The 26,941-nt window shown below is 37.0% G+C and overlaps 1 protein-coding gene across 1 annotated transcript; it reads right to left on the bottom strand.

Moving 5' to 3' along the window:
* LOC131144980 (alkaline ceramidase TOD1) lies at nt 1-26,266 on the bottom strand. The gene is made up of 4 exons (XM_058093985.1): nt 25,955-26,266; nt 25,661-25,861; nt 24,722-25,282; nt 1-853 (listed from the first exon to the last, which is right to left on the bottom strand). Exons 1-4 carry the CDS (start codon nt 26,178-26,180, stop codon nt 522-524), a joined length of 1,320 nt encoding a protein of 439 aa, XP_057949968.1. The 5' UTR covers nt 26,181-26,266; the 3' UTR covers nt 1-521.
* Nucleotides 26,267-26,941: the final 675 nt, after the last annotated feature.

Genomic DNA, 26,941 nt, shown 5'->3' with positions numbered 1-26,941 from the left:
TTGAATAAAAGAAAGCAGATTAAATAAATAAATAAATGGACTTTAAATCATCCTTGTAAGTCAAAAAAAAAAAACAAAAAACAACAACAAAACAAAAAACACAGGATGAAAGGCTGGCTGTGCTCGAAGTGGCTTCTATAATTGAGTCCAACTTCATTCATATTCGTAAAAGTGCATTCTTTGCACTTTATCTTAAACTAGATAAAAAAGGATGGATCTGTTATCAGAAAAAGACTGGAGCCAAGTTTGCTATAATCTGCCGTTTTCAAGTCTGGTGAAGGGCCAGAAGAAACCTGAGAAAAGCCAAAGCAACAGGGGATCCATGGCTGATAAATACAAATCAAATGGATCACCATCATCTTCCATATGTCACATGATTTTGTTTCCTACGAACCCCTGTAACATGTCCAGCCATCCTGTCCTTGTTTGCCTAGCAGTTGTCTCTGTGAGAGGAGAGGGTTGGTTAGCTTTCATACCTTTTCTTCACCATATAAAATGTGGTAGGGGGAAGAAAATCAGAATTAGGATTCACCCCACATTTCCAAAAGATACTTCTTGCACCTGCCACATGTACCATTAGAGAACAAATCAGGCCTTGCCCTTTTGATCTTGGGCCCTTCTTTGGAATTAGGTGCACCACGTTTAAGGTTGTGCCTGTACTCTAAAACAATCTGTTCAAACACTTCCACCTCAAACATGTTCAGCTTCAGCTTGGGGTTCATATGATCTCTCACAAATGCAAAAGCCAACTGGTCTCTTGGGTTAAAAGCCTCCAACTCATTGAACATAAGGCAGGAAAAGAGATTGCTAGCAATTCCATGCTTCCTCAAGATTAGAGCGCTATCTGGTACATCTGAGTCGCACAACGGCCATAAAAATGAAAAGGCTTAAATATTATCATTATCCACTAAAATTAGCTTTAAGGCTGGAATAGCATCATAGAAAAAATCAATTTAACCAACAAAATCTGTTACTATTGGCTTGACTGATGTACAGGTCTGACATCAAGTGTTGAATTTTTCAAAGGAAAGCTCTTTAATGTAACACACAAAACATAGAGAAAAATAACAGAATAATTAATCAAACCTGCTGCAAAAACAAAATAAAAATTTGAGTGACCCATCTCTTCATCCTCAGATTGGTGCGCACACACTAGTTATGGGAGGTAGTGTCATAAAAAGCACAAAAAGAGAGCAAACACTAAACTTGGGAAAAAAGCAAATTTTTGCCAATTAGGTCTCAACTAATCTATGAATCTTCTAATTCGGCGACATTAAAAAATATCATTGAAAATATCTTATTCTTTAGATTTCCAAAAATTCTTCACATTGTTCAAGAAATGGTGCCATTCCGTGGCATAAACTCTAGTTCTTGGAAACTTAAGCATGTGCTTTTATTATTTACAATTTCCACCTCCCATTCCTCAAATTCAAAGTACTGTCGTAATCATTAAACCATCATCGTCATAAATATGTGTACATAAGAGCACCTTAAAATGTGGCAAAGTATTGCACAAAGGAACTATCATGATATAGGAGCCTGCCACCAAAAGAGAAGTCATTCAGGTCAGATTCCTAAAGTAATTTCCAATAGTCAATAAAGTTATACATTCATACAAATCATCTTTTTCAGGAAGCTTTTAACCTAAGAAAATTTCCAAAAATGGACTGCCATCTTGTGCTTCCAAGTAGTCAAATACTTCTTGTTACCTTCAATTCTAGTCCTAGTAAAACTCATTTTATTTTATCTTGATTCATTTAAATAGCAAGATCAACCTCTTTTCTTAGAATCAATATAAAAATTTGAGTTTGCTTTTAACACGTGCAACAGAAATAGAAATTCCATTAATGTTTGAAATAGTTAACATACATTTAAAGTTCTGCAAGAGAAAGCATTTCCTCAAATCATAGCATCGAAACTTTCAGTCATAATTTCCAGCAGTCATAAAAGTGTAAGGAAATAGGACTGGGTTATTGGACCCAATCCATTATGTTATTCATATGGAATGTGGATACTCCATATGCAGTTTCCTGCATGGATCTGAATGAGGATAATCCTTGTCAAGATGTAGTTTCCAAGTTTGCTTTAGAAACTTTGTTTAATTGGGATTAGGATTCCCATGCTCACAAAAAAGTGTAAGGGCCTAAGGGAAAGATTTTAGGTTAAGTTTGGCTTGCAAAATGGAATAAGTATCGAATAGGGGTTATAATAGTTTAGAAAAAATCAATGTCATTCTATGACAAATAACCAAACAAAAGACGGTATTAACTTCAACAATCTCGCCAAGAGAATGTTTACTCCTATGCTATTCCATTTCGTTTAAAAAATATCAATTTTTGCATAGACATTTGCGTTAGAATATCACCACTTCTTGTAATTTTGTATATCCTAGCACAATAACTATTCCATTCCTACTTCCTACCTTATTCCATTCCACAAGCAAAATATAAGGTTCAGTAGCCTCTTTTGTTGCTCCCCAACACTGTCTCACTTCCCAATACATTCTCTCCCTGTCCTTCCTCTTCCTAGAGTCATTATCATAGTGCCAAGTTACATGCACTTTAGTTACTAAATTTTAAAAATTTTCTATCTTGGTCAAGACACTTCAAAAAAAAAAAAAAAAGAGCCTGTGGTCACTACATTATATGTCATTGAATTCAAGTGCAAATTTATGTACTTCAACCACAATGATTTTGACAGCATAATGATTAAAATTGTAACAATTTACAACGTTCAGGTATTCATGTTAGAAAACCCAAAAAAAAAAAAAAAAAATGCATTGACCAATATATATATATATATATATATATATATATATATTAGAGACAAAATGTGCATTTCACAAATATATATACTTATAAGATAAAAATGTGCATTTCACAATAACAGTGCTCAGTTTTTGGAATGTGTAAACACAAAAAGCAGTAGCCCTCTCAGCACCTTTGAAGACCATTGGAATTGACTAAAGGGCATTTGGCAATAACAAAGACGAGATCAAACTGCGCTTTCAGGTTTATGGGTATTTGCTTCAATATGGCATAAGGTAGCCTCCACTTGCATTTCTTACATTGGTAACAGGGTTAGGAGTATTTTGTAACTTCATAGAATGTCCTTGGACATACTTGATGGTGTTTAGAGCCTCAAAATTACGAATTCCTGCTCGAGCCCAATATTTTCCTATGTATACTCAACAGACCATAGAATAACCCCCTAATGTTTGTTGGCAAATGGATGGTGGGTTTGCAAGTTATTACAAACACTAGTTTTCAGTAGCATAAAAACTCAAACAAACTTTGAACCAATTGTTTCTGCATAAAATCAGTTGATATGGTTGGATTGTTGTTAATAGAGCTTTCCAAGACACAAAATCACCTTTGTTTTGGGTGTATGGATCGAATATGAGATCGAAAGGTTGTGGACAAAGGATCAAAAACATGTCATTTAAGGGGGATGATAAACAGTCTTTGACATCTGCCTCCATGTGTCCAGTGGTGCAAGGAAAAGCAGAGTGGCACATGAACATCATGCCACAGCCTATGCATCATACAAGCAGCTCACTAGGATTGCCACTACAGGGCAATATGCTCACCTTTGGACTGACTGATGGAGGCACGTTGGAGCATGTCTCTTATGAAGTTATTGATATGTCAAAAGCCCACATGACATGTGTAACATATGAGTGTGTGAGGATACTCTTCTGTAGGCCTTTAAAACAGGCTTGGCACATGTGGGCTACCTTGTAGAGGAGAGTTGACATATGTTCAACATAAACTGAACTAAAACAACTTGAATTTCTTGAGCAACAAGTAGGGATTAATTTTACATGTTTCATTATTTCATGCTTCCAGAATTAAAATTTCCAATACTCATGCCTGAATGTTTGTGGAACTCCTCTAAATAATTTTCTTGTGCAGTATAATTCCTTTAATCATGTACTTAGGGTTTTCTTGCCCAAGTTACCTAATTAGGGTGTGTTATGACACCATAATCATCTATAACTGTTTTGCGACTATGATTCACTTATTTATCTTGTGAGTGAGGCCCACCCATCAACAAAAGACCAATACTTAATTTTGTTGATGGGCACACACATCAGAGTCCATATGCAAATATTTTATAACCATTCATCATTTTTTATGCACATGCAATACAAAGTTTGAAAGCATTGGCAGTGTGGCACCGCAATTGAATCTTTTTGTAGATTTGATGTAGCAGGCCGTTTGTTTATGCAATCATGTATTCAATTTAACAAGCTTTCTATGGCCTAAATGAACATATAATTTTGACTAATAGAAGTTGTTGAATAAAAGGAATTAATCTCCTTTAACCTAGATGACGTTCTTTGATAATGAAATTGATATTGATTGCGTTCAAGCATTTTTTTTTTCCCCTATTTTGCAAGTGATGATTATGAGCATATAGAAATATTAGATCATGGTAAGTAGAATAAAAATATGAAAAATCCAATTGGCTTATAAGATTTTAAATTTCTTGTAAATCATTCTTCATATTTTTTACCTATACAAACACCCTTTCCTCTTTATCCTGTTATTTGGAAGGTTAAAGTTTCCCCAAAAATTAAAGCGTTTACTTGGTTGGTTGTACTTAACAAAATTAATACCAATAACTTACTGCAGATTAGGAGACCTTTGAAGGCTCTCTCTCCAGATGTTTGCATGCTCTGTTATAGGAATTCTGAAACAGCCTCCCATCTCTTTTTGCACAGCGACTCTGCATGAAGGATTTGGAATAAATTGTTTATTATTATGGAAGAGAGTTGGGTTTTCCCGTCTAATGGACTTATTAGTCATCTCTTTCTCTGGCTTTGGAAGGAGAGATAGGGCAGCTTTGTAGAAGTGTAGCAAGTATGCAGTTTTGTGGGGTTTATGGCTGGAATGCAATGTGTGAATTTTTACTAGGAAGAAGTTGAATTCATCTTTGGTGTGGGATAAGATTCAGTTTTTGACTTCTTTATGGTGTGTTGTGTTTGGAATTTTCAGGGAAGCTTGGTTTTAGGATTTATATAGGCATTGGAGGGACTGATTGGCTTGTTTTTTGTTTTAATTTTTTTCTGGTTTTTTCTAGATTTTTTTTGGGAGAATTCTTATTTCCCCTCCCTGTAAATTCTTTCCTTAGTAATGATATATTTTTTTCTATTAAAAAAAAAAGTTTTTGTGACAGCTGCGATCATCACACTGCTACGCAGACTGTCACTGTTATTTAAAAACCATGGATGACACACACACTGTAGTATTACCTTTCTAAGCAAAAGATGCAAAAGATGCTTATTGAGATGATTGATGCTGCAGAAACTTTGAATACACCTCTGAGATGGTTATAGTGCATGGTTCACTCAAATAAGTGACTAAATAGGGAAATACTTTTGGTATTTGGGGAAGTCCTTCCCAACACTAACAAACTTAAGACCAAGGTCTTAAATTTCGATTTCGACTCAAATTTCGAAGCTCCAAAAGTACGCAAATTTCGACAGAAATTTCGATTTCAATGTCAATTTCGATTTCGATTTGAAAAAATAACGGAAACTAGTAGTAAAGCATGGAATTCTTTGTGAAACTTTAGAATTGGTTAACAAACATAATAATATAAGTTTTAAGACTAATATATTACAAATTAAATACATCTATGTTTTGTATGAGGTGGAAAAGTTGTAAAATAGTATGTGTATCAAACATGTTTGTAAGATAATGTTACATTAAACATATTTAGTTAATGTAAATGAAATTCATGAATCATTTAAATATTGTTTATTATACAAATATTGATAATTTAGACATGAATGATGAAATAAAATATTACTATAAGTTTAATTTTTCATATATTTTCAAAAGCACTTGTGATAACCTTTTGTTTCAATAAAATAAATTGAAAGAGAAATTTCACTTCACTTTTGAATTTGTCGCTTGAATTTCGACGAAATTTCATTGCATAGTTAAAATTTTGACAAATTTCATTCAAATTTCGAGGTTTCAATAAATTTCGGATGATTCATTGAGATTTCGACGGAAATTATGCAAGACAGAAATCGACTGCCATTTCGATTTCGAGGGTGACAGAAATTGGAAATTTCGACAATTTCATGGAAATTTAAGACCATGTTTAAGACCAATGATAACGAGATTAATAGCTAGAACAATCAAAAGAACAATGAACAAGGTTAGGTGACCCACCATGGACAAGTCACAAATAAACCAGCATAAGGCTGCCACAGCACCAAGAAACTAAGAACGGTACCAAAAAACTTGAACAAAATACATGACAAACAACTTGATATTAAGATGTAAGGAGGTATTTAGAACATTCTAGGAAAAATAGGCGCAAAAACGTTGCTCAAAACATTCTCACGCACCAACACGTGGAGTCGGAGCTGCTGGCTTCCAGCCGGTGCATGGGACACTCTCCGGCTATGAAATTTCACAGGGCAGCATATCAGCAGGTTCTAAAGGTGGCTATGTGGTTATTTTTGCAACATATGAAGTGTTTAAGTCTCTGGAAGGACAGCAGTGTCCAGGATTTTTCTGACAACTACAGTGTTTTCCAGCAGCTGCTAGACTTTGCTTCTGGTCCTTAGTGATGCACATTATCCTTCTACAGCAGCAGGTTTGAGGTTTAGCGTTTGGTTTTGGTATGAACTTAGGGTTTAGGTTGGATCTTGCTTTGATACCAAGTTGAATAATTGGGTAAAATGGAAGACCTAATCTCAATCATAGGTCTCTCTCTCTATTTATAATATATTTCAAGTACATACCAATGACTATAATAACCTTACTAACTCACACTTGCTAACATAACTCCAGCACATACTAATAATGCTCAAGGACCAGAATAACCATTGATTGTTGCGATAAGAGTTGGGAAAAGAATGAAATTAGAACACCTGAAATTGCAAGGATAGTGAGAGTTGAGTTTCAATTCACTGATAAAATATAATGAGAAAACTAGTCTATATAGTGTCCCGTCAAGGCCCTTGATTTTGAAGAGGGAGCATGAACAAGTTCCTCATTGATTTTTCAAAATTGAAGGGGAATCATTCATGTGCACTCCACTAGAGATGGATAATGAGCCTTCTTCCTATGTGGAAGCATTATTGTTATCAGCATATGACTGAGATGCAAAGGATGAAAGAGATTCAATGGTAAGGAAATGATTGAGGGAGTTAAGTTGATCAACCACCTTGACATAAATTGATCGGAAACGAGCAGATTTTCAAAATCAAGTGCAACGCAAATGAATAATTGTCAAGCACAAGGCCTAACTCCCATTAAAAGGTTATATTAAAAGGTTATATACCTAAAAATTAATGTAGATCATGAGGATACTTTCTTCCCGATTTCGAGATTTGCTTCAATTAACCTATTTTAGCCATTGCTGCATGCATGGATTTGGACTAGCTCAAAATGGAAGTCAATACTACATTCCTTAGACAGGATTAGATGAAGATATCTAAGTGGATCGACCCACTGCATTTGTTATCAAAAATGACAAGGCATGTTGTCTTAAAAGAAAAAAGGGAGTCCCTGGGCCACAAGAAGGGGGAAGATTGTCACAATGTATGCAGCTTACTTCTATGTTTATGCAAAGAGGCTTTTTCCTAAGACTCAAACCTGTGACCAACCGGTCACAAAGAAGCCCAAGGCATGTTGTCTTATATAATCAAATTTATGGTCTCAACCAATCATCTAGATAGTGGTACTTGCACCTTCGTAATGCCATTAGGTTATTTGGCACAATTGGTTGATAAACATCACAAGGTGTGTCATGAAACAGGAGAAAGGAATTTGCTTTTGCCTTACATGTAGAACTGTAGAAGATGTCTAAAAGGCTACAAATGACAAGGAGTTGATCAATACCACCAAAGTGTGGTCAACCTCCACATTTGAGATGGACATTGGTAAGGCTAAATGTGTGTTCAAGGATTGTCATCCTTCAAAACAGTTTGAAGAGAGACTATTATATCTGTCTCAAGAAGCACATACCAAGAACAATTTTTTATGCAATTGTCTAGATCCATGAAACTCTTGTTTGAACCTAAAGATAGAAGAAGAAAGGGTGTACATGATTTAGGTTCGTTGTGTTAGTTTAGTTGGGAACTTGACACATTATGCTACATTGTGTATTCACCCTAACATTTGCCTTGTCGTGGGTTTGACAAGAAATAATCCAAGAACAAAACATGGAAGCTGTTGAGAAAGTATATAAACACAATGTGGGGTATGTCAAATCTAGTCCTATGTTATTGCAATGTGGACTAATGAACAGAGATGGAGAAGGTGTAGTTCCACCTTGGTCATACTTCTATTCTTGGATGTCGAGTCATATCTTGGTCCAGTGAAAAACAGGACTACACTATCTTATCCACCACGGAGAATTGAGTATATGCCATGTTCACCACCTATATAGGAGAAGAAATTTTTCTACAGTATCTAGGAGTCATAGCTAGTGGGGATAAGGCTGCAACGGTCTATTGTGACAACACCATAATTATCTAGTTAGCAAGGGATCTAAATTTCCATCGAGGACCAAGCACATGAAGAATCGTTACCAACACAATGAGACACGATAGGGCAGGGAGAGAAAACATAACTATACTAGTAGGACGATGGTTGATTTGTGTACTAAGCCCACAAGTAGAGTTGTGTTCCAAACACATGTTCAGCGTTTAGACCATGTAGGATTTGATATATTTGGACCAATGTTACCTTGAATGTACAACATTTCTGTATATGAGGGAATGGGATCATGAGTACTATGCCTGCTCTAAAATGTGAAAAGATAGGGGTGCACTTGTATAGATATATTGGTGAAAGAGGTGTAATGACACTAGTATATTTTGGAGAGAACATTAACGTTTTTCTAAATCCACAAGAGATTTTCTAGTGTGAAATAGATTCATAATGACTCAAAATAGAATTATAATGCAATAATTCTTCACTTTAACAAATAAAAAAAAAAATGTTATGTGAGAATATCAAATTAATACTTTGATTCATGAGATTTAGTGTTCTGGAACGAAAGAGTACCACATTTCATGATGTTCATGCCAACTCATAGGTAGCTAGGGTGTTAGTGTTTTTTGGTAACTATGGCTTGGATTATTTGTTTCTCAAAATACACAATTATAGTGTATTGCATGCATAATATTTATAGATTGTTTTTTTCATCCTTCTATAAACCCTTCACAAAAACCTGGTTGACACAAATTAGTAATGCTACAAGGCTCATATCAACTGAGACAAGAAGATATGCTTAAGGAATGAGTTTAAGGACCAAGGAGCAAGAGTAAAGAAATTATAGTAGCAGTAGGACAGCAAGTATATGATTTCTATTTGCAGGTTGTCTTACTCAAAACCCCAATTATAATTATGACATTCCTTCTCTCCCACTTCACATCTCGAGGGGCACCATTCTTATAACAGCCCTTATTCTATCAATAGGCGATTCTTCCATTCTAGCAGTGGATTCAATAGCTGTTCCTTCTATCCTCACAGTGTCCTTTTCGCAGAGTAGGATCGAAGAGCTTAGCGTGAAAAGCTCAGGAAAGGAGTAGAGAAGGGGTTGTGCGCCCTCCGCTCCATCTTACTAATAATAATGAAGGGCTTTGATGCCAGCAAGCAAGCACCCTTGTAGTTGTAGGTACAAATTCTGCAATTGTGGCTTCTATGGGCTTTCTTCTAATTTGGATATGCTATTTTGGAGTCAATCTACTAGGAATAGGGTTAAGGGAGGTTTGTGATGATTTTTAAATCTGTTCTACTAGGTAATCTAGTATCCTCATGCATGAAGATAACAGAAGAACCAAGAAGGGAGCTTTTACCCCTTTTCCACCCAACTCATTGGTCTTAAGAATGAGTGATTGCCCTTCTTCGACCCCAATTAGCAGTTTCATTGCGCTAAGGCTGGTACGCATAGTAAACAAAGCCTCCACCTACCGTATTAGCCATTGATGAAAGTCCGACAAGCTTTCTTACTAAGGTAAACTTGAAGGGGAAAGAGATATCACTTTGGGATTTGTTGATTTACTACGTGATGATTTGAAATTGAGGAATATCCAAATAGGCATTTCGGAAATCAGTTTGATTCTATCTTTGTTCATTCCGTTTGAAGAAAGGAAGGATCATTTTAGGCTTATTGATAATCCATGATCAACATCCTTTTGTACTACCCTAACCCCCAAGGGAAGTTGAATCCTCGCTGCCTCCTTGAAAGATAGATGTCTTGAACCACTAGATGATGGGGGCATGAGCCACCGGTTTAGGTTCAAGATACTATCATTACTGCCTAGATAATTAGACATCCAACCCATAATCGCAACGACTCAATTGCAAGAGCGTTGTCTTAGTGAGGCCAATGAAGCTCCTTGTCTTAGTGAGTCTATCTCTTCGAAGCTAAAGCTTCGGCGCACAGATGTGTCCCGTCCGTAAGAAGCTTTTAATTCAAGGTTAAATATAAAGAAAGGGAATTACATACAAGTGCACGAAGAGCCCATGCAAAGGGTTTGGTTAAGATATGCCAGATTCCACCAAGTATACAAATGGAACATTTAGCAATGTCAGCAGCCTAGTGAGGGCTGGTTGTATGGGGATAGGTTAAGGAACGGCCTGCTTGGCTCGCTTCTCATGAGAAGGAATTGAAAAGGTGCTCATAAACTAGGAGGGTAGGCTTTTGGGCACATGGAATATGGGAGGTGGATAAAGGATTGAATAGAGGAATTCCCAAACATTTGGCGATCTCAAATGTGTCGATATCAATGGTGACTCATTATTTTGAAGGACCCAAAAGCTGCTGTTGGATTCTTTCTACACTATCACCCCCTATGACTTCATCTTCTTGATATGGAAAGGGGACAACGGGAGCAGTGGAAGTTACTTCATTTGGGGCAGGCAGTAGAAAGGGCGGGCGAAGCTTCGTGTTTGTTTTTCTTCAAAGCCCCATTCCGCTCTCGCTCACCGCTACTAACTGGGTCCCTACGAACCCAACGAACCCATTTTTTAAATAACCAAATCTAAGCTCACACTAACCCATCAATTTGGGATCCAATTTGGGAAACTTGGGCATTTATTACGTGGATTATTTTTGCGATTTATTTACATACTCAAAGCTATGAATCCTCCATAAAAGGTCGAATACAATACCTTGAAAATGCAAAGTGCATTTTTCTTCTTGATAAAGAAAGGGGGAATATTGAACTGAAATAAAAACTGCACTCCAGTTGGTAGTTTCCACCACTTGTCTAGGGTTGAACCACGGGATTTGATGGTGGACTTAAAAAGCCACCTACAAACGCTTTACACCCAATCATTTCGAATAACGCTTACATTCTCAAATCCTTTATATTACCACGACTGCTGGCACAACAAACTCTCACAAGCTCTCAAGGGATATCTTGACCTTTTTTATTCCTGTATGTACCCATCTATTGCAAGCAACCTTTTAGTCGAGCTGATTTCAGAACCGGTCCAACGCACGTAGGTTTTCAAGCCTCCGTTTGTTGGATTCCTCGCCACTAGTCGAGCTTGCTTCTTTGAGGGCTCAAGCGAGCATTTTGCAAGACAAGCTTGCCTTAGTAAGTCAGATTCGCTCCCCATCAATCCTTATTTCATTTGTTTCAAAACCTATCTTTGTACAATAATAGATCAAGGTATGCAAAAATAGTTGTTGACAGCAACATAAGGCACACAAAAGACTTCAAAGCCGAAGATCATCAAAAAAAAAAGAAAAACAAAAGAAAAAAAATATAAGTAATTCAAATAAAAAAACCATGATAAAAAAAATTAAATGTTATACTAAAATTGTAATCCATAAAAAATCTATATGATTTCAAGAAAGCCACTATGGGAAAAATCGATTTATTTCATGGCTTGCTTTTAAAGGCGGTGATATCTCTAGTTTCAATTTTTTCAAATGAATGATTTGAAGACCTATTGATTCATGTTGGTTAACCGTATTCTAAAACACGGGAAAAAAATCATTGGCTTATCAAATTCTCTACCGAGCTATGAAAAATATTCAACAAAAGACGAACAAATCCACTCTTTATTTTACGTCAAGCAATCTCTCTTGTAATTACTTCTATTTGATGTCTTGATAGCCCAGCCCTTCCTTACCATCTAAGGATTTACGGCTCGAATTTAGAAATCCACAAAGAATTAATAATTTGGCTACCGCAAAGTATCTCTCTCTAACAAATCAAGTTTTTTTTTTTTTTTTACAGACGCACAAAGAAAATAAAGGCGGGTTAGCAAGGGAATTAATCCGATGAAGCTATTCCTCCGCTAGAATAAGGGGGCATGATCGCTTATTAAAAATTCAACGGGACCCTCCCCCTCAAATCATACAAACAAAGAGGGGGTCCTAATGCATATAGATACAAATGGTCCAATGGGAGCAAGAATTTCCGAGAACATTTGGAACATTTTGTTATCTATGTTATTTCAGGATTGATTTTCGTTGATCTATTACTGGTCTGGGGCTCCTCCCGTTCTGCTGCATGAGCTGAGGACAACCACGCACCACCTGTGTCCGCGTTCCCGAAGGCACCCCTCTCTTTCAAGAGGATTTGCGGCATAGGGTCTTTCTGTCTAGATGCAGAGAATCCACATCTTCACAAACATGTCTAATTCACCAAAAATTCTTTCACAAATTAATCCATTTTTTTTCCGGTTTATTGGTTTTGTAATGAAAAGTATAGGGTTTTGTCACCACTCCAACCATCTCTCCATTAGGCAGGATTTTATTGGCCCAAGTACTTATTTGTTTAGGAGAAACTAATCCAATTCAGAGTTGTTATTAGGGGTGTACTCAATTTTTCCAGTTCGATTTTACCCAAAACCAAACACCGAACCGAAGCATATCAGTTCTTATAATTAAAAACTGTTACTGAACTGTGATTCAATGGTTCGGTTTAAAAAAAAAAATCTCTGGTTCGGATTTCGGTTTCTAACCGAATTGAACCTCAGCCAATGTTAATAATAGTCAAAGCCCATTACAAATCAATTGGGCCTTTACTAGAAAGGGGCTTTATTGGAGAGTGCCATGGGAGTCCAATGTGGGTCAGTTGCAGTAATGCAAGCCCTCAGCCCATCAACTAGTAGCTGGGTTGGTAATAAAGGGAAGGGGATAACCTGTATTTATAGCTGGGGAGAGACTTCAAATCTCTACCACATCCGATGTAGGACAAGAATAGGTGGGGGAGACTGTATAAAGAATATAGGGAAGGGTGATAGGAAGAAGGTTGTACCTCGCGTTTGCATTATTGGAGGGAAAGCTGCACCCGGTTATGAGATTGCAAAGAAGATTATCAAACTTTGTCATGCTGTGACAGGAAAAATTAATAATGATATAGATGTCGGAGACCTTCTAAAACTAGTTTTCATACCTGACTACAATGACTCAGTGGTTGAATTAGTAATACCAGGGAGTGACCTTTCACAACACATAAGCACTGCTGGACGTGAGGCATCGGGAGCTGGAAGCATGAAATTTTTTATGAATGGATGCTTGCTTTTAGCTACAGCAGATGGGTACACCGTAGAAATTATTGAACAAGGAGCAGAAAACATGTTTCTGTTTGGTGCTAAAGTGCATGAAGTTCCAGCATTGCGTGAGAAAGGAGCTGCTGTTAAGACCTCACTTCAATTTGCACGTGTTGTAAGGATGGTGCGGGATGGCTATTTTGGCTTCAAATACTACTTCAAGTCATTATGTGACAGCGTAGATGGTACACGTGACTTCTATCTCCTTTGTTATGACTTCGCAAGCTATCTTGAGGCACATGCTGCTGCTGATAAGGCATTTGTTGACCAAGCGAGGTGGACACAAATGAGCATCCTCAGCACAGCTGGCTCTGGGAGATTCAGCAGAAATAGAACAATAAGAGAGTATGCAGAGAGGACTTGGGGAATTGAACCATGTAAATGCCCCTTCTAAGATCTGGCGATAGGGGGGCAACACCAGAACAGAGAGCAAGCCATCAGCTGTGGATCATTTGCATTTGCTTTTGAAGCGCAACTATTGTGGCGCATGACTTCTCACCTGTTAAGATGCAGCCTCTACTGCATCCATTGCAATTCAGTTTCTAATTCAGCTTGTGGTTCCAGGATTCTAGAAGCTGTCTTATGTATATCAATCAGTTAGTAGCTGAGTTTTTATGCTGTTTCACAGATCAAATAAATTACAAGGAACAGTTCATTTTCAAAAAATAGGTGGGTGGGGAGGCTGGGAGCATTAAGAGTTTGTCCTACTCTTGTTAACCCACATCGAAAATTTGCGAGGGAGGGGAGTCTATCCAAGTTTATAAAAGTTAACAATTTCTCTTTTTTTTTCCTTTTTTTTTTTCAGATTTCTATTTTGATAATTAAAATTAAAAAAAAAAACAAAAAGTTAAGAATGTGAAGATGTATTTATTTTATTCAAAATTGAATTTACTGGGAAATTATTAGATGAACTTATTAATATATATATATATATATATAAAACTTTTTAATATACATATATATATATCAATTTAATTAACTATTATATTGTAGGAAAGTATATTAATATATATTTTTATAAGATTTTTCGGTTTTTCAGTTCGGTTTCCAACCGAGAACCGAAGTTTTCTATTTTCAAGAACCGAAACTGAAGCCGAAAATCGAAAGACCGAACCGGAACTTATTTCGATCTGGTTTTGGGTCGGTTTTCAGTTTTTCAGTAAATTTTGTACCCCCCTAGTTGTTATATAGTTGTTGTAGGAGTAGCACTATTATCAGTCGGGGTTAGGACTTCAAAAACTATACGACTCATACTTTATAGTATAACATCACTGTTATCAGAATGTGCTAGCGCTGAAATAACCCAAGCCATACTCCTAGGAAAAGCTCGAACAACGTTCAACAAAAGTGTACTTGTACCCAAAACCGACACAGGTGGGTAGGTAGAGAATACCTAGGGGCGCAAGACAACTCTCTCTAAGCCTTTCTCTGGCCCAGGAAAAGCAGCGAACTCTAGAAGCTAGGGCTTTGTTTAGAATAAGCTGTTGGGGGAAGAACTGCAATAAGGACACTAGTCTCAGGGGCATGCCCAGAAGAGGGGCTTACGTGCAAGGCTTTGAACCCAAATACATTACCCACAAATCTCTCCACAATTTCTTCCTTAACTGCGCTTTCTAATGCACCGAAGATAAAAGGAATGAGGGGACAAATCGCCGAGGAGGCCTATAAGCATCTATAAGCCATCCATAGAAGTTGAAGTTCTTGTTTGAGCCCCAGCTCGTGGGAAATCCTAACTTTTTTCATTCTTGTATGTACCCATCTATTGCGAGCAACCTTTTAGTCGAGCTGATTTCAAAACCTTCGCTTACTCTTGCGCGAGTCACAAAAGGTTTTTCAAAACAGAATAGGTCGTTACCTTCAATGGTAAAAGTTAGCTAGGAGGGCCACGCCTGGCCTAGATCAATAGGTAAAAGAATGGAAAAACTAAAAATGTGAACCACCCACTTATTTTTTTTTTCTTTTGAGGTCATGCAAATACATAGGCCCCTTCTCTTTTGGATGAATGGGGTGGTTTAGAAGGCGCTTTATGATCTACGCTCCCTCAGAGCAAAGGGTCAGGCAGGTAGTATGGACCCTCTGACCTCCAGACACGCGAATTTTTTATTTTTCAATGGATTTACATCTTTCATTAATGCAAATTTTTTGATGTAGTGAGCAATAGGCACTAGTTGGACTAGAATCAACAATATTTTATGAGGTCCAATAGTGATAGTATGTATGGTAGAAAGGAGAGGATTGAGGAGAGCTTAGCTCTGTAGATCTTTCTCAGGAATACAACAGTGCTATTAAATCTCTTGGTTGTTTAGTTAAGGCATTTGCAATAGTAAGTTGAGTAAAGGCATGCCTTAAGGCAGCGACTGGAGTGAAGTTGTAACAAGGTAGCCGTACTGGAAGATGCGGCTAGATCACCTCCTTTTCAAATAGAGCTAATGCTTGATGGATATTTTGGTTTGACACTGCTTCACACCGAAAAAGAAACGAGTTGTGTCTGAGTTAAACTTGGATATAACTCCTTTTTCCTCTATGCACAAAAAGACGAGTTTTTAAATCCGGCTGGGAATTTCATTAGTGACTTCACCACGATCGGGATGTGCTTACACTTATTCCATACCATTGAGGGTAGTTCTAAATTTGGTCCAAGATGAACTAGTATAGGGGATTTTTTGGAGCAGTTGCATGGTACTGGCATTTTGTAGATGTGGTTCAGTCATTTTCACATTTGTCTCTAACTATTGGTGGGGAGGTATATGAAGGAACGAATCAATCATGTAGTTGCATATAGCATAGTAATTTTAATAAAAATCTTCTTAACTAGTTGATGAGATTTAAGGAGTCAAGCATGAAATCATTCCACAACTTCATATGAAAGCTTATTGGTAGCTTAATATGAACACTTAATTTATTGCTTGGAAGTTGCTAAATGAAGTGATTCGAATTAGATGCTTTTGTAGCAACTAAATCCTGAATTCGCATAACCTTGTGGAGAGACAAGGTCCATTGAGTTGAAGCTCCACTGTCTGCATATTCTATCAAATGATTGTAATACACATTGACTAAATGGATCCATGTTCTATTAGTGTCCCTACAGGCATGACATGTCCCATGTTTCAACTTTTTGAATTTAGAAATATGTAATGATGCTAAATCTTGATGTTGTTAGTTTAGCATATAATTCAACTATCCAAGGGTTATGACAAATGATCTAGAAAATCATATCTAGAGAAGCAGTGGAACTAAGATGGATTGACATGAGAAGTAGTGGTGAGCCTAAATCTTGGTTTAGTGCTTTGAGGAGACCCTCTATCCGTTTTCTTTTTTTTTTTTTTTGCTTTTCCTTGTAGCAATTGTTTTGAGTAGGATGGTGGATAGGGTAGTGGAGAGGGGTTTGGTCAAAGGCATAGAAGTGGGGAGAGGGTGTGGTGGTTTCTCATCTCCAATTTGCTAATGACACCATCTTCTTTATAAATGATCACACTCTTTCTTTCAGGAGAATCTTGGGTATTCTTCATATTTCCACGAGGGTGTGGGCTTAAAAGTAATATGGGGAAGAGTGGTTTAGTGGCTTTGAATGTGCCAATTGAGCAAGTTAGGGAGTGGGCTATTGAAGTGGGGTGTTGTATTCTGGATTGGCCTTTGACTTACTTAGGTGTCCCTATGGGTGGTAACCCTAGAGCTGCAGATTTTTGGAACCCAGTAGTGGAAAGGGTGTGAAGAGATTATATGGTTGGAAGTGAGCCCTCCTCTCTTCAGGGTAGCATTACTTCAATTCAAGCTTGTCTTGCTTATATTTCCTATCTACTTTTAAGATTATGGTGGGGATTGCTAGCAAGCTTAAGGATTATGGGTTTTTGTGGTCTTGCAGGGGGAGTCATAAGGTCCATCTAGTGAACTGGACTTAAGGTTTGTAGATCTAAAAAAGAGGGGGGGTTTGGGTCTTGATAAGATGATGTCTGAAAACATCACTCTTCTAGCTAAATGGTTATGGTGCATCCCTCTAGAAGAATCGTCCCTTTGGCATAAAGCTATAAGAAGTAAGTTTGGGATGGATGAGAACTGGTGGGATACCAATGCTAATTTAAGATGCTTTTTGGGAAGTCCATGGAGGTTCATTTCTCAGATCTGTCCTTTTTTTCACCCCTCACACTAACCTTGAGGTTGGGAGGGGTTATCGTATTCATTTTTGGAAAGACCCTTGGCTGGGAAATGCACCATTTTCCACTTCTATCCATCGTCTCTCTCATCTAAGTTTTGAACAAAATAAAGTCATTTTTCTTATGTTGGTGACTTGAGCAGCCCGCTGGTTTCCTGGAATCTCCACTTTAGGAGATCCCCCAACAATAGGGAGATAATGGAATTGTCATCCTTGCTATCTTTATTGTATGGGAGTAACCTTTCTTTGGGGATCATTCTTGGTCTTTGCCCAGTCAGGAGTGTATTCTGGCGAATCTTTTTTTTGAATTTCTTATTTGTTCCAACTCTTCTTTCCTGCTCTAATCTACTATTTGGAAGGCTAAGGTTCCCCCTAAAATAAAGGTTTTCTCTTGGTTGGTTGTGCTTAATAAGATAAATACTAATAACTTGTTGCAAATTCGGAGACCTATGAAGGCTCTCTCTCTATCCTAATGTATGTGTTCTCTGTTACAAGAACTCTGCGACAGCTTCTCACTTTCTTTTGCAATGTGAATTTTCTTCAAGAATATGGAATATGCTTTTTGTCGTTATGGGAGAAAGCTGGGTTTGTGCTTTAGTGGAGGACTTTTTAGATATATCCTTCGCAGGCTTTGGTAGAAGGAAGGATAGGGCAACTTTATTGAAGTTTGGTCTTTTCATGGTATTATGGGCTTGATGGGTGGAATGTAATACTCGAATAGTCTATGGGAAAAAATTAAACTAGATGACTGTTTGGGATAAAAAATAAGTACTTGGCTTCACTGTGATGTGTAGGACGTGGATTTTTTTAAGGGGCAAGCTTCCAAGAGTTTCAAAGATTTTGGAGGAACACGCTGACTTGATAATCTCTTTTCTCTTGGGTATTTTTATTTGTTTAGCTTTGGAGTGTCAATTTTTTTCGGGAGATATCTCATTCTACCTCATGTAAATTATTTATCTATTAATGATATCTTCTTTTGTTATCAAAATAAAGATGGATTGACATGAGGAACTAAGTCATTTGATGCAACACATGATTTTGTGACTCATAACAGAGTAAATTCATGCCAACATTCATTTGAAATATATTCATGATCACAAATACGGCAAGAGGTCTAGCTCTTTAACAAGGTCAAAGGTTTAAGTTTTAGTATGGTGAAATGGTTTGGATATAGGAAATTTTTTTGAAGTTGTAGTGTCTTGTTAGTTATATGGTGACTTTACACTCCTTGAATTATTCTTTTGTCTAGTTGCACACTTAATTACCTAGATAAAGAGAGATATGGAGGTGCTTAAGAAAGTTGTGAGATCGTAACTCATTTTGAACAAGCATAAGATGTAGAAAATAAGATTGGGTTATTGAACATAGCCCATTCAGGTAACCACATCACTCGCAGATCTTCTGTATAGGGTTTCCTATATGGACTTGGATGATCTTGCCCAAGACATAGGTTCTGAATTTATTTTTGAAACCTAGTTTCATTGGGACTGGGGTAGGCCTACTATTGGAACTCAGAGACACAGAGAGAATTGAGAGATTGAGGGAGAGAAATATAGGGAAGAAGAGGAAGAAGAAGAAGAAGAAGAAGAAGAAGAAGTAGAAGTAGAAATTCGAAGAAGAATAAGAAGAAGAAGCAGGACAGAACAACACAAAAGAGAAAGAAAGATATGGAGGCAGAACAGAACAGATATGAGAGAGGAAGAAGAATAAGAAGAGTAGAAGCAGGAACCTGCAGAAGAGAGAGACAGAGAAAGGGAAAGTGCAGCTACTCTGGTTTCAAATGACAACTGTATAATAACTTACATGTCCAGCACTTATACCCAGCACTAACTAAAACACATTTACATAATAACCTTAATAAAACAAGAAATTACCAAAATAACCTCAAAGTAGTTATATCTACATAATAAACCTAAACTAACTAAACTTCTAAAGGAACTAGAGTTTTCCCAAACCAAAAATACAAACCCTAACTACAATTTAGACATCTAAAGTTCTCCATTGGTGGTTCTCCATCATAGTCCCCTTGTTCCGTATTTCATCATCAATCACCATTGGAGAGTATCTAGAAGATCCTCCAACTGCAGGTACCATAGAAGGCTGCAATGTCCTCTAACAAAGTAACAAGTCATCCAAACAAGAAATCTATTTAATATCCAAATCTATTGGCAGCTAAAGCAAATATGCATTTGGTCCATATTCCACAACGATGTACAATGTTTCATTATATTTGGTTAAAGAAGATGTTGAGGGAGAAGATGCAAAAGATGGAGGCACAAGTTTAGGATTGAGGAGAAATCATCTCAAGGGGATTTTCAACAATGGATTCCACGGTTAAAGAATTTTCAACATACTATGGAGCAACCAATTGTTCCTCATTCTTTGGGTTAGAAATGGAAAATTGAGGTTGAAGAGCAAGGTCATTGACAAACACATCTGTCATAATAGTTGGCAACTCAGATGTTCATTGCAAGTCTTAACAACCAAGTTTGGTGACAAGTCAAGGTCCATCTCTGGTCTAGAGGCTCCAAGAGTGTTTAGGGTCACTAAAGACTAGTCCATGACCTCCTTTTGAGAAGATTCATAGCTCATGTCCACAGAAGAATCAAAAAATTCTGCCCTAGTAATATGCAAATCATTTATATAGTCATGATACTCATTACTCAACAATTTGTGTCGGCACTACTGATCTTTGATTGTTTATCCTCCACAATCTAAGTTTTCTCTTTAACATCTTGAGAGGATCCAGGAATACCTTGTGACCATGGAGAAATTGATCTAGATTGATGAAATTCATTAAAACAAGAGGTGGTGTTGTGGGTTGGTAGCTGGAGAAATCTCTCAGCTTCCAAAGCCATATGGTAAGCCTCAGATAGAATAGTCAGACGTTTTCGAACATTTAAATACCTTTCGACTTCATCCCTCAACCTTTTCTTGAACAAAATTACCATTCTAGGTTCCTTACTAGGAGCAAACCGATAAATGGGGTATCTAAATTTAAGGTAACAATCAGTGACACTAGAATAAAGTTGCCTAGGACTGCAGAGTTGGTACAGTAATTGCTAGGTAGGAACCACATATACAGAACTGATTTTTTTTTTCTTTTTAACCAGAGAGTGAATATTGATTGATGCAAATTCAAACAAGTACCAAACAGATAAGCAACATTAAATCAATTTCTATGGAGTCCGATTAGTGTAATTCATACAATGTTACCAAACGGTCCGTGCTCTGACATTGTAGTTTTGAGATATTCTTCAAATATTTCACTTCAATTTCTGGAAAATGCTCCAAGCAACTCCACTTGTAAACTTTGTTAAGGGTGCCGGCACACTACACTTATTGTCTAAAAACTATGTATAAAAACAACGGAAAACGGATTTCTTCCAACTAACATCAAAATCTCGCAAAAGACAACCATCAGTGACACCAGAATAAAGTTGCCTAGGACTGCAGAGTTGGTACAGTAATTGCTAGGTAGGAACCACATATACAGAACTGATTTTTTTTCTTTCTAACCAGAGAGTGAATATTGATTGATGCAAATTCAAACAAGTACCAAACAGATAAGCAACATTAAATCAATTTCTATGTAGTCTGATTAGTGTCATTCATACAATGTTACCAAATAGTCCGTGCTCTGACGTTGTAGTTTTGAGATATTCTTCAAATATTTCACTTCAATTTCTGGAAAATGCTCTAAGAAACTCCACATGTAAACTTGGTTAAGGGTGCTGGCACACTAAACTTATTGTCTAAAAACTATGTATTAAACAACGGAAGACGGATTTCTTCCAACTAACATCAAAATCTCGCAAAAGACAACCAATTTGTCGCAGTAAATCTCAAAACACAGCAGCCGGCCCTCAATTGGAATGCTGGCAAGCCTTCAAAACTCTGAAAATTTTGAGTTGGCAATCAAGTATCTTAAGATATTCCCAATTTCTCAAGTTTCTAAAAAATTAAATCTCAAAAAATGCGGCAAATGAAGTCTAAATCCAGTGTTGTTGCTGAAATTATCCTCCAAACATGTCTCAGAAGCTAACACTTGAACTTATCCTAATTCTGCATCAAAATCTCAAGGAAACCCAATTTTCCGCAGTTGAAAACAATTTCTCACAAATCTGGAAGCAAGAAAACACTCTGGAATTTTTCTCACTTGCAGGCTGCCAGCACGTGAGCCACATGTGCTGCCAGCGAGGGTCCTCCAGCAATGCTGCTCTGGCCAGTGGCTCATATACGGGTGAGGATTCTAGTTAGGGTGGCGGCGTATCAAGGAAACTGCAGGACGTGTGAGAATTCGAACGGAAGGTCAGCTGGAAAAGTTTCAGCCAGCTCATGGGGGCTCTCCAGTGGTCGGACAGCAATCAAAACTTCAGATGAGGGTGTTTCGGAAGGGTCTGTCTTTGACGGTGTGGGTTGGTTGCAAGATAATTGCTGAAAGCTAGAGTTTTGAACCAGTGGCACGAGTGTAATTTCCTGGAGAAGTTGCAGGATGATGAACAGTGCTTAAGTTCCTGCAATATCTGAACTTTGAATAGTTGCATGGTGATGGATTGCACTTATGCCAATTTTATGTAGCACAAGTATAGAAACTCCAAAATAGAGAGAGAATTGAGAGAGAGAAAACAGAGGGAAGAAGAAAGAAGGAAGAAGTAGAAGAAAGAAGAATCAGCAGAAGGACAGAACAGGACAAAAGAAGAGAGACAGAATTAGAGGCAGAAGAGAACAAAGATGAGCGATGGAGGAGGAGGAGGAAGATGAAGAGACACAGGAACCTGCAGAAAAGGGAGACAGAAAGAGGGAAACTGCAGCAATTCTGGTTTCAAATGATGATAGTACAATAACTTAATCGTCCAGCACATATACGCACTACTTACAAAATAACCCCAAAATAGTTAAATACACATCATAAACATAAACTAAATACACATCTAAAATAACCAGATTTTTCCCAAGCCAAAATACAAACCCTATCTACAATATAAACATCTAAGGGGCCGTTCAGTATCACTCTCAAAAATTATGAAAATGAAAACCAGAAACGAAAACTAAAAACCAGGAAGAAAAACTAAAAACTAAAAACCAGCAACCTGTTTAGCTATTCTCCCTCTGCTCTTACGCCACCATCATAATGCTAATGGTCTTCGATTTGAAAAGACAAGAAACTCTAGTAGTCCTATCAACATTTTGAGAGATCATTCAGATTGAATATAAGAGCTTTGACAGAGCCTGAAGGTTAAAAGAGATTGAGCCACGCTTTTCGGGCTTATGTGTTTCGGGCATTTGCTTTAATAACTCCTAAGCTAACTTCCACTTGCATTTCTTACATTAAGAAAAGACAACCAAGTTTAAAGTCCAGTAGTCCACAGACACAAGAAAAATCAAAATTTCTTTTAGATAATAAAATAATTCTATTAGAAAGAAAACATAATTACAATGAAATAAAGATATGAATTCCCCCAGGAAAAAAATGCAAAAGAAGAAAATTACATCAAAGCTACCTTCCAGACCCTTTCAATATTGGACAACAGAAGACCCCCAAAAACCCCGAAAGAATCAGCCCAAAAAAAAGCAATAAAAATATCTTTCTTCCAGAGCAATCATGGAGAAGTCTTTTGATATTTAAAAACTATAGCATTCCTTTCCACCCAAAACAACCACAAGATTGTAAAAGCAATTGAGCCCCAAAACATCCTTTCTATCTCCTTCCCGAAACCCCAAAGCTTCACCTTCAAAAGTCCTGAATTGTAGCTAAAGCCACCCAAACCTCACCAAAGGACAAAAACAAATTGTTCCAAATGCATCTTGCTACCTTACAATGAACGAACAAATGATAAATAGCCTCATTAGACTCAAATATCTGGGCTAAGGGATTTTTTAAGGCCTCCTTTTTGTAGCATATTATTTATGTTGATCTTGTTAAAAATTGAAGTCCCAATGAAGGTCCGCATTTAAAAGAATCTTTGCTTTCCAAACAGCTTTTTCTAAGAGGAAAGGACTACGATTTGTGGATTTTATGAGATTGGAAAAGGAAGACCTTGAAGAGAAAGACCCCGAGCGCCCCCAATCCAAAGCCTTGTGACTTCACACCTAGTAAAAGGGTCAACTCACCTACCTCTCTTTCATTGACACTTCTAAAGAAATGGAAATCCCAATAAAGAGAGCACCCCCCCCCCCCCCTTTTCAAAAGAATAAAAAGTTGAAATCAATGCATTGTGAACAGTGGAAAGTCTAAACCAATGCAGCACCAACAGCTCCAACGAATACTCAACAACCCAAATCTCCTCCCAGAATTGAATTTTATCTACAACACCTACTGCTTTAAAACGCGTGAGAGGAAAGAAAAGACTAGCAACTTGGGAAACAAACTTCCAATGACTCGCATGGGTGGCATTACCACTCCCTTTGGAATCTCATTTACTCATGCATTTTGTATTTATTTTTTATTACCTTAGAGAATTAGATTCTAATGGAAACTGCCATAGCACCATATGAAGGATAGGTCTCTTAGAAACCAACATTACCAAGCCCAAACATCGCTCTGACTTACGCCTCCTAACAACATCCTAACTAACTAAATGGTCCCTTTTGTTCTCATCAATACCCAACCGCTAGAAATATCTCATAATATTTGCCAACTTCCTAGCCACCCTAAGGGAATTTTGAAAAAGGGATAGAAAATAAATAGGAATATTAGCCAAAGAGGCACTAATGAGAGTGATTCTACCCCCTAGCGAAAGACAAGCCCTCTTCCACACCTCTAAACTTTTTCTTATTCTCAATCACCAAGTCTCATAAAACATCTAATAAAGGGTTACCCCCTAAAGGAAGACCAAGATAAGACAAAGGCCAAGCCAAGGACTCTCAACCTACAAAAGATCTAAAGATATCGAGCTCCCTACTACTCAAATTAATACCACCTATAAATTTATTAACATTTAGATCAAAATGACATTACCTATGTATAACAAACTATCAAACAAAAAGAGCAAAATAACTTGTAAAGATATGAAAGTACCTGAGGCATAAGGCAACTTATCAGCACTCCATGGCTGCAACCCATGCTCACAATATGTCTCCATTTGTTTCTTCAAAGAATCAATATCCCACCATTTCTTCCACCTTGCAGTTGCCATTGCTTCTTCCATTGTGTGAATGTAGTAGGGATGTTTCGATATAGCCATGTCCACATTTTCCGAAACAACCAGTGAATGAATCAACAATAATGGATCAATCATCAACTGCAGCTTTGCATCTAACCAAATGCTATACTTTGAGTTTGGGAAAAGCCTATGAACTAAAAACTTAGGTATCACTCCATTCATTGCTGCATTCGCATACAAATGCTTGCTTGAGACTTTCACAATTCTCCATGCACCTATCTTATACTCCTGGGATTTTCTTGAAAGTAATTTGTGATGGTCAAGTCCTTTAAGAGTAACATCATCCACAAACATGAAGAAACACACTTGGTCAAGTGTTTTGGATCCTAGGCCATTTGGCTGCCGGATTTTGTCATGGTCACCAAATATTGCCGAAACTACAACCACTCCTTCACAGTTTTTCATTGCGAGTCTATCTGAGTTAACACAAATGCATAAAAATAAAAGGAATCAATATGGACTCGTGGAGTAAATAAACTGCTTTTGGAACTCAAAATCTTCTTAAAAAAATTTACTCTAGATTGTAAAATGAAAAATAAAAATAAAAAATGGAAATAGCATTCCCCAATTCCGTGGCTAAGCTGAAAATCAAAATTCGTCGCAAATACTCAATTAACTTGTTTCACCGTTTTCTTAGTCATCGTCAAAATGAAAGTTTTTATGGATACAAATGCACGAAAGTTTTGTCATTCTCAAAAAAGGCCATAATAGACCAAAGAAGAAGAAGAAGAAGAAGAAGAACAACAACAACAACAACAAACGATAATTCTTGAGAATTCCGACATAGGACGAACCCGAATTACTAATGGGAAATTCGTTCATGAATCCACAAGGAACTTCTGCACGATCAAAATAAGAAAATCTCTCCTGGGTACTAAAATTTCCTCCAAAAGTATCAGCCTTGCCCTGTATATACCTCAGAGTCGGGGATGACGAGGAGGACGACGAGGAATTTCGACACAAGTCTTGAATTTCCTTAAGCGCCGCCCAATAATCTGATCACAAAAACCAATATAAATTAAGAAAAAAGAGAATTCAAAATTCAAAATCGAAACTATAACAATAATTGAATGGGTATTGGAGAGTACCCGAAAAGTAGATGGGGGAAGTGCAAGAAGAACGATGGGTCGGTATGGCGTACTTGTGTTCTCCATACGTGGAGGGGTAAGAGAAGAGGGGGAACTGGACGGGATCGAAAGGTGAGGATCTGAAGAGGCATTTGGTGGAGGAGAGAGACGCATAGAGAGCAGCGGTGAAGAGATAGAGAAGAGAGAAACAGAGGATCTTTGATTGGAAGAGCAGCGGTGTTGCCATAAATGACCTCCTTCGAGATTCTTAGCCTTTTTCTTCATTTCTCCATTTTCTTCCATACTTTCTTGGGAAAATATAGTTATAACCCCTAAACAATGTGCATAAAAATAATATTTATACCCGTAAACTATTTTTATAATTATAAAAAAATTATTCTATTGACAAAAAAAAAATTATTAACTCTAACATTGTAATAAGCATGACACAAAAATAATTAATAATTTTTTAGATAATACTACCCTTGCAGCCTAAGAGATATTATTACTAACATTATTACAATGTTACTAACTCTAACTAACATTATAATAAGCATGACACAAAAATAATCAAAAGCATGTTCCACAACTTTTGAATGATAATTATAATAAAATAATTTTTAAAAATAATAAATAAATATGTTATGATTTTTTGTGTAATCTCAAGAGGTGGTGAATTGGATTATTTTAAAATTTTCTGGATCAACAGTCATATTTTAAAATCACAGCTAGTATAACTCAACTTATAGTTTTTCTAATCAAGTATAATTCCAACAGATATATGAATGTCCAAGTATAACAGTTTGCGTATTTCCCAAACAATCACAAAATAATACATAAACACAAATGCAGTAATTCCAACAAATAGATATAAGCATGCAAGTGCATGAATGTCAAGAGAATAGAGAAAAGAGTGACACAAAGTTTTTATTGAGGTTCTGTCAATCCTACCTACATCCCCACCTCAAGCCAACCCACTTGAGGATTCACTAAATGTTCACTTAATCG

The sequence above is a fragment of the Malania oleifera genome, chromosome 12, assembly GCF_029873635.1.
Source record: "Malania oleifera isolate guangnan ecotype guangnan chromosome 12, ASM2987363v1, whole genome shotgun sequence".
NCBI lineage: Eukaryota > Viridiplantae > Streptophyta > Magnoliopsida > Santalales > Ximeniaceae > Malania > Malania oleifera.
Note: the sequence above shows the minus strand (reverse complement) of the source record. Positions and strands in the feature narration are given on the sequence as shown.

Excerpts from the sequence above, each read along its gene's own strand:
- LOC131144980 (XM_058093985.1), bottom strand. The coding sequence starts at position 26,180 with ATGGCAACACCGCTGCTCTTCCAATCAAAGATCCTCTGTTTCTCTCTT. Across the intron at positions 25,862-25,954 it reads TTCCCCCATCTACTTTTCGG|ATTATTGGGCGGCGCTTAAG; the intron begins GTACTCTCCAAT and ends TTTTGTGATCAG. Across the intron at positions 25,283-25,660 it reads ATTTCCCATTAGTAATTCGG|ATAGACTCGCAATGAAAAAC; the intron begins GTTCGTCCTATG and ends GTGTTAACTCAG.